Raw genomic sequence first — 9,163 nt, 5'->3', positions numbered from 1 at the left:
CACACACACACACCCCACTGCATTTATAAATTCATAAGTTTTGCAGAACATCCCTTTTCTCTGCATATTAACTTTTACCAGGATTAATGATAATGCTAGTTGTGTGCATGCACATGAGGCATTTTGATTGTTTGAAATGCTTGCTTCTCAGTTTAGGGATGTAACATTTGTGCAACACCCTTTGTGGGTAATATTAGAAGCAATTTATAAAGTGACAGGACAAAATACCATTCGACTCCCAGAAAACAGAGTTCACTCTGTGTTTTTTCTTTCCTTCTCTTACCTTTCCACAGGTGTTCTGGGGAAAAGGTAAAAGTGGAAAAATCAATGTTCACAACTTGGTGCTAGGTGAAGCAGAGTCTGGAAACACTTAACTATGGGTATGTTTTGTTGATGGTTTCTTCTTCTGACAGTTATTTATCACATATTTAAAAATATGCTGATGAAGATTTATTCTGGCTAAAAAGGGGGCAGCAGCTAGTAATTCTAGTATTTTGTGTTTGATTAGAAGGGTTATATGGATAAAAAATAATAACTAGTATAAGCTAATGTAGTAGTTGGGTTAATTAAGTAAGTACAAGTATAAGCAGGTCACATAGCCATTCCATCTGTAGTAACTGAGATAGCAATAGACAGCACCTATAGACATACTGGGTGTAGCAAACAGCTTAAAGACTCTGTTGAACTCCCATAGACTTGGTTCCTGGCCAAAATGGAACAAGGAAATAGTCCTGAGTTATATCTGCAACAGTTGAACATCTGGAAACAAGCCTGCCGAAAGAGTCTCAAGAGGTCCATAAGGTCAATGGATTGCACCTCTACTGGCAGTGAAGAACTTTTAAAGCAGCCGTTCTGGCTTAGCTGGGTCTCACCAAGAACCGTTCCACACATTATGATTAGGAAGGTCATGATCACAACCAATGGCACAGAAGCAGTTTTCACCTGTGTAGTCAACGTTCAGTAAACAAGCCTCATTGTACTATGAAACCAGCACAGTCTGATTATGGCAAACCCATTTTGTTCAGCCTTGCTGGCTGGAGACACAGCTTGGGTTTGGTTTCACTGGGCTGCCAGTCAAAAGGCTAGACATACAACTAGTGGAATATTTCCTGGGTTGGCTGACAGACTATGGACGGGTGACCATGGCTAGAAAAAAACAGAGGTCTGGGAGTTCTGCAGGGGCAAAAAGAAGGAAGGACAAGAGTGAAAGGAAAACAGGTATCATTTGAGGTACGTATTTAGTGAACCAGGGACTTTCCTGATTTAAGAAAAGCAAAACACCATTGTGAAAACTATGAGGATTCAAAGACTATAGCTGTGTTAATCCCCTTAAGAAAGTCAAGATGCAGAGATGGGAGTCACACATGCAAATGGCAAGTCTTGGAGATCAGGCCAAAAAAGAAAAAAAATTAAAATCTGTTGTTTCTTGTTCCAGAAGTAAGCAGATCATAGCTGCCATTCCTGTTCCCCCACATTGTTGTTGGTTGTACCTTTCTTTGCTTTACAATTTTCAAATTTTCTCTGCAAGATTTCCAATTTTCTCAGCAAGATTTCCAATTTTTGTGAGCCATTCTAATAAAAGCACCCACAGTGCCTTGTATATCAGCATCCCTACACTTCAAAATGGCGGCAGGGGTGTTTTAACTATAGCTCATTGAACTTTGGCTCAAGCTTTAGTTAAAATGTCCCTGCTGCCATTTTGAAGCACAGGAACACTGATACATGAGACATGGAGGCTGGCTGGAGCATGCTAATTAGCACACTCGAGCAGACTAGATGATTAATCAAGTCTACTCCAATGCGTTATAATTATAGCGTCTCTGAATCTCATCTATCAGCATCCCCATGCCTCAAAATGGTGGCAGGGGTGCATGTAATTACAGTGCATTGGAGCAGCCTCCTTGCATGTGTACAGGTACCCTATGAGGTCATGTTTCAAGGGTTCCAGAGCGGTCAGATTTATTTTTCTGCTTCTATGTCTATCCAGGAATAGAAATTGGACTATAAAATGCATTTTATACAGTGGTGCTGCATGTTAACTGCAACTAAGCAAAATCCAGGCTCATGTTACCTACTGGGTTATGGTGACAATAAATGGCAAAACCTCAATGAAGGATCTTCGCAGTGCTTAGAAAGGTTCCGCATCACCAAAGATTCATATTAATCACAGCCATCACGATCACCATAATGGGGATTTTAGACAGTGACAGGAACAGAATGATCTGTTTTCAAATTAAATTAAACTGAGAACCTAAAGAACACACCTAAGAAGTTCACCCAAATGGACATGCCCGCACTTCTGTAGACACAATAGTAGTAGCATGTTGCAGAAAAAGGATGTTCTGTCTCAGATATTAAGTCAATAAATATTTCAGTCTCATTCTCAAGCAGATGCTCTATTTGAGCATTTTGCTAAACAAACTCATCAGAATTCTGCACCAAGGTGTGGCTACCAAAGCCCAAACTAGGGGAGATTGTTTCTCTGTCTGTTATTTGCAATCCAAGTATTACCACTCTTTTCTATAAGGGTTTCCCTATTTCAAATGGTGCTTATGGAAGACACCTACATCATACAATGGCCTTGAAAAAATGAAGACAAGATACAAGGACTGAAGATGTAATCCTGAACTTCCCGAAACAGTAGGACCACCTGGATTCTCTAATGATTTGGGTTTCTTCAATTTGTAAAACTGTAAGCAGCTAACCAGTAATATCATACAGGTGATAGTTACTGAATATATCACTTACTATATCAAGTCTTGATGCCATTTACCAAGCAAAGACAAGAAAACCAACTACTTGTACTGTGGCTGAGGTCTGATTGTTCTGGATGGGGGAAATACACTCTTAAGTTATGTTTAGTTGAGGAAAGGGAAGACATTCAAAGGATGGATATTAGACTGCTTGGAGCCCTATCAGAAGGAGAACATTCACCCAGACAGAAAATGGTCCATCCTAATTGGTGTGTGTGAAGGAGCCGACATGAATTCAAAAGTAGCAACACCACTCCAACTTTAATGTTCCTTCATCTAGGGATGGAGTTAAGAGTAACGTTGCTCCATTTCAATTGTTCTTAGCTTGTTCACACACAACCAGTAGAACATAACAGCTGCTGCCTTGGTGAAACATTTCCCTTTTGAAAGAACTGCAAGTGTGTGTGTGTGTGTGTGTGCGCGCGTGCACACACGTGCGCAAGCACGCATGTGCACGTTTGCACGTTTCTGTGACACTACATGAACTGAGAAGAAACACAGAGCGGGAAAGAAGTAATATATATCTATCTTACAGAGCAAAAGCTTGATTCCCAAGAATCAGACGTTTAGCAAGCCACAAATTTGACCAAAGGCACATTTGCAGATTTCTGTGGGAAGGAAGTACACTCCTATCATACCCTGCCCTAAGGAAAATTATTTCATCATACTTTCCGTGACTCCGCCACTGTCATAATCATATGAAGAAAAGGAAAACTGCTTTTTGCCACCCAATAAAATCAGTGTTCTTCTGAGAAAACTGTCTGGCTTCAAGATGTGCACATTTCAATTCCCATAAAACAGTATTGAATCAGTTAGTAAAGTTTCATTTTCTCTCACAGATGAATCACTGTAAGAGTAACATTAAAAATCGCTAACTATTAAGTTAAGGTATTGGTATTTTAAAAAGACAGAGGTTGCTCTTATCCAGTCCCAATCATTTTGTCTCCAAGCAGCTTCTTTAAGGGCAGGAAATAAACCTGAGTTCACATGTCCTCTAGAAGAACAAAATGAAATGTGAAATAGCTTGGTGCAGGATTTCAGTCTTTTCGCACAATATACCACTTCAACACAGGCTTGCTTTTCCAAATATTCCTTGAGAAGCTAGCAACGCAATACTTAGATCAGTTGATAGATTGTCCTGTCTAGGCTGCCGTAACTAAATCAGACAATCCCAATGACTCAGCAGCCAACCTCTGTCACCAATCACTGATTGTGGAGTTCAGGACAGCTATGGACATTGTGCTGTCTCATGAATGTAATTTACTGTTCATTGTCATATAGATTAACCTTGTCTGCTTCAGAGCTACTTCTCAAAAGGATGACGCAAGATTTCTTTCCCCTCCTCTTTTAAATAAGAGCTCGCTAGAGCCGTTAAATACAAAACCTGACAGTCTTGAGAGTCCATCCATTTTCAATTCTATCACTTCTTTTTCATTCTGTTTGGTTCTGTCAGCAAGTACGAGTGCCTTTCGCTGCCCATTCTAGTTTGGACTCAATGCAGCGTTTTCTTAAAATATTGCTGTATTTGGGGCCAAATCAAACATACTTCCTGCATTAAAGTGAAAAAATGTTTCTGAAACCTCTTATTTTCTCTAGCTCAGCTCCCTTAAACGATGCATCTTTAGACATGCAGAAAATGAGAATTAGATGCTTTAATACCCTGTGTTGATAGGCGATCAAAAGTTGAGAACAAGTGGTAGCTTTATAGGGCAAAAGAGCGTGGAAGACTAAGAAGGCTTCTACATAGTTATATTACAGGTGACCTGGTTATTAGTAGGGCTAAAAAATCCTTCAGATTTGGGGAATACAGTGGAGGGCAACAGAGGTAACTAGATACTCTGACAGCATCAGGGTCAAACCAATATCCCTATTTAAACCAGGAAATAATTTTACCCTATCTCCAGACTGGTACGGATTTGAGGGGAGAGGGCATGGCCCTCTTCCTTGGATCTCTCAAGCATATTTTAACAAGCTATGCAGCAGCAGGACATTGGCTGCCGTGGTGCCCCTGCGCTACCTGTGGCAGGTTAGGGTGTTGCATCGTACGGTTGTGTCAGGGTTGACTGTCCTTTTGCTAACAGGTTAGACAAAGGATTTTTATACGATGGTTTGATAAAGATGATCCTGCCTCAGGTAGGGGGTTGGACTAGATGACCTCTGAGGTTCCTTCCAGCTCTACTTCCCTATGATTTTATGACAGGGTTCCCTTTCCATAAAACCTATTCCAAAGGATAACAATAGCTGTAAAAGGCTCCATCTTACTACCCATTTCAACCCATGGATTCAGGGGCTCATTCTAAACTTAGCATATGAACCATGCAAGGTTCCACTCTTCTACTGCCAGAGGAAACCCCTAGGCAGGCAACCATGTGCCAACGGCTACCAAGCACCAGAAACACAAATCAACCATGAGGGATCATTTGTTGCCTTCCAAAGCCTTGAGCAGGAGTGTCAGATGGTGGTAAGAAAGAGAAGCCGCTGAACCTGTGAAATGGAAGGGCCACGTGAATTACTTATTCCACCGCCCAGAGCTCCTATCAAAAGCAGTCTCACCTCTCACCTTTTTCCACTTCCCCATGGAACAAGAGACAGAGAGAGAGGAACGTTTTGCAAATTCATTTACATTTTGCTGAAATGCTGATTTAAACAAACAAACAAACACGTCCAGATAAAAGTTAAGTTCCAAAATAGACGACAGTGTCGGCAGATGTATTCATCCTACCTTAAAGAAAGAAGAACTAGGAAAAGAATAGATGCATTTGTACACATTTCTCAGCTTCTAGGCTCATGGATTTAAAAGCTGAAATACATTACTTTCAATTAAATGAAACATGCTTTTTTGTTGTTGTTGTTAAAAATGCTTATGCAGTATCTGTGAAATTGTTCTTGTTTGATTATAGTCCTTAAGAAACACAGGGAGAAATCAAAGTTGCGGGTTTTAGAGTCCTATTGTGCTATTAGGGTCACAGAAAAATAGGGAGGGTAATTTAATCAGATCACTCCACCGTTCATTTAAGGGAAATCCTGAAGCCATATTAACCATTGCAATCTGGTCATAAGTATGTGCAATTATTGAACCTGTAAAGATCCCTCTAATTTATCTGAAAGTGGTGGCAGAAATAATGCTTCTGATGGAGGGAAAATGCATTCTCCCATCACAAAGCTCTGTACATTTGAAAAAAATATATAAGGAGACGCTACAAAGAAACAGAAAGCAACAATCCATCCGTTCTCAAACAATTTCTATAAAGACCATTTAGAGCTTATATCTAAATGTAATAATTCTACAAGATAAGATCCTATGGACAGCGATCCAAAAAAGATACATTTCACATAATCACCATCTGTTCCTTAACTCCGTCCCTTAAGGCTTTCACCTCAAAATAAAACAGCACCAATTTCCTTGTCATTTAGAGCATTTCAACTGTCACTTGAAAAAACAGCAAACCATTTCTGCGTCCTAATTCTAGACTTAGTGCTACTGCTCTTTCCTGAAGCTGCTCACTTTTAATGAAGCGAAACAAGTAAAAACTGAATGTCAATGGTCTACGCTATACAACAACTAGAAGACAGAATTTTCATTTTTGTTACTGCATATTAGCTGTGTCAGAAATAGAAATGCTAATACCCTTCATCTACAAACATTCCTTTACAACATGTATGGGATTTAGAGATTTAGAAAAAGAAAATCAAAGTACAATTTCCCAACATACTGCTTGGATTCTAAAAATCAACGGAAGATGGATAGCAAAGGATAGAGTAAAACACTCATTGTACAAAATATTTTTGGGTGCCTTAAATCCTCAAGATACCTATTTGGAAACATTGCAAATCATATAGAGTATGGTTAAAAAGAGAAGAAACCAGATTTGAAAACTTATAGGTAGAGGTTTAGAGGCCTAAAGAAAGGTGTTTTATATGCATCACTTTTACCTGTCTGAAGTGGCTGTCACCATATTCAAAATATGCTTACAGGAATTAGTTATAATATTTTTTTTAAATGCTGTTTGACTACTAGTGTCATCTCTGTTATCACTTATCAGTGGCTATTAGTGCCTTCTGAGAATCAATAGCTCCAAAATTATTTGTGATAGGCACCCCTAGGCAGAAAATATTTTCTACAGAAGATCATTTAAAGGAGAGCTTATGCACACAAAACAAACTGCAGGGTGCATGTACACCGTTCAGAACACTTTTTCCCCCCAATCCTACACACTTTGCTGTATTTAAGATTTATAAAAATATACATTTTTCATTGTGTTCCAGGCAGCAGTGCTAGACATTACTCACCAGCTTCATGGAAGCTGCATACTTGCAGTTAATAGCTCCAATTAAACTGTTAGCAAACAAAGATCCTTCATGGCTTAACCAGTTCCTCCCACATGCAAACCTGGAGGCACTTCATGTGAACTTTTTTACACACAACTTTAGTACCACCCAAAATGACTATTTCTGTACAATGATGAATAATGCAACGCACTATACGTACTCATTTTGCTTTAGAAAAAAGGTTTCTAGAGGGCATTCGTTTGCCTTATCCATATTCCCACTTTGCTTGCCACCAGCAGTTTTAGACCTATTTCACAGTATTTTACCTCATCAGAAACACTGAAAAAATGTGTGGGGTATCTCCTAGTTAAGAAGAAATACAAGACCCCAACACAGAGTAGTATTGAGGGAGATCCTGTGACATTTTCTTTCAGAGCAAAATGTTCTCTTGAATATATTTAATTTTATTAAAAGGATCCTAAAACATGAAAATGTTGAATGCTCCAAAGTATTCAAGCAGCTCCCTTGATTTTCTTGGACTCCCGTTATATTAGAACACTAGTGTTTTACTAAGCATTTAAGCCTTTAAGAAGAGCCATAGAACAGGTTAATAATTCTCTGAGAAGGAAAAAACTAAAACCAGCATATAACTTACATTATTCATATATTCGCTAAGCAGGTCCTGCAGGGCTTGTCGGACAGCATTGCACTCGGCTACAATTCTCTCCCGGCGGTCATCACGTGTGCAGGAAGAATCTGCCATCAGTGCCGCTCCACTGATAATGCTCTCCAACCTTTCTTCAAGAGATGGTCTGAACCTGGCCTCACTGAAAGTCATGGGGTCTAAAATAATCTTGTTCTGAAAGACAAAACATCAATAGGAAAATTAAGAGCATACCTTGGTCTCTGCCTTTTTTTTTTTTTTCTTTTAATATATCCTTTTTATTCCAAAGCTTTCATACAGCTTTTCATCTTCCCTACTGGATAAATAAATTAGTCACCTGCCAAATTCCCAGATGATTTTAACTTACTGAAATAACTGGTATCTATGAAATTCCGCATCTTTAATAGCACGTTTTAAAGGACTCGATAGCATGCATTTTTTTAACTACACTATTGGAAAGAACCATCTCAGCAGTTTTCAAATGTGTATTTCAGTTGCCTAATGAAAAAAAAAAGAGAAGATGACCCTTAAAGCATAGCTGAAGACTAATAATTGAAGAAAAGAATTGAAGACTAATAATATATAGACTCTTATGAAGCCTTTTGTTTTTGGTCTGTGTCCTTCCCACCGCGTCTCCCCTCCACTTCATCCTGTCCAGAGCTACAAACTGGACCTAAACAGTAACAATCATGCAGTGTATGACTTTGAATGTATCAATTCTTAAAGTTCCTTCTGGTCTCATTGAAAAGGCTGTAATCCCATTTTGTGTGTTCTTGTCAGAAAACTTTATACAGGTACTCCTCACTTAATGTTGTCCCAGTTAACGTTGTTTCATTGTTATGTTGCTGATCTATTAGAAAACATACTAGTTTAAAGTCACGCAACGTTCATTTGCAATGTTGTTTGGCCACCGCCTGCTGGTAGGTACGTAACTACTTTGTGTTGTAAGCCAAGTGCTGCTCCCGCTTCAGTGTGGCAGCCATTGTCATTTGCGTTGTGTCTGTATACGTGTTCCCTGAACATTTCTAAATCGTTGTGATTGTATCACCTAGCATCATGAGTCCAAAACACCCAGCAAGTGATAGTATTAAATTGATAGTATTAAATTGTCCAAGTTTGCTGATGACACTAAGATGTGGGGCGGGGTGAACACACTTGAAGGGAGAGAGAGGCTGCAAACAGATTCATACAGACTACAAAAGTGGGCAGACAAGAATAGGATGGGGTTCAACGTAGACAAGTGCAGGGTGCTGCACCTTGGGAGAAGGAATCCACAGCATACATACAGGCTGGGGAGTTCCCCTCTTGAAAGCACAGAGGCAGAAAGAAATCTTGGAGTCATTATTGACTCCAAGATGAACATGAGCTGCCAATGCCAGACCGCAGCCAGCAAGACCAGCCATACCTTGTCATGCATCCAAAGATGCATCTCAAGCTGGTCCAGAGAGGTGATACTCCCCCTCTACGCAACTTTGGT

The 9,163-nt window shown here is 39.5% G+C and overlaps 1 protein-coding gene across 2 annotated transcripts in view; it reads right to left on the bottom strand.

Annotated features, from left to right (window-relative positions):
• CTNNA2 (catenin alpha 2) overlaps positions 1 to 9,163 on the bottom strand; it is a 1,036,033-nt gene that overhangs the window by 723,799 nt on the left and 303,071 nt on the right. For both annotated transcript variants that reach the window (XM_019526187.1, XM_019526188.1), the window contains exon 7: positions 7,678 to 7,881. In XM_019526187.1, the coding sequence (XP_019381732.1) occupies positions 7,678 to 7,881 (204 nt within the window). The remainder of the gene's footprint in view (positions 1 to 7,677; positions 7,882 to 9,163) is intronic.

This window comes from Gavialis gangeticus, unplaced genomic scaffold, assembly GCF_001723915.1.
Source record: "Gavialis gangeticus isolate Ggan-Ray unplaced genomic scaffold, GavGan_comp1, whole genome shotgun sequence".
Lineage (NCBI taxonomy): Eukaryota > Metazoa > Chordata > Crocodylia > Gavialidae > Gavialis > Gavialis gangeticus.
Note: the sequence above shows the minus strand (reverse complement) of the source record. Positions and strands in the feature narration are given on the sequence as shown.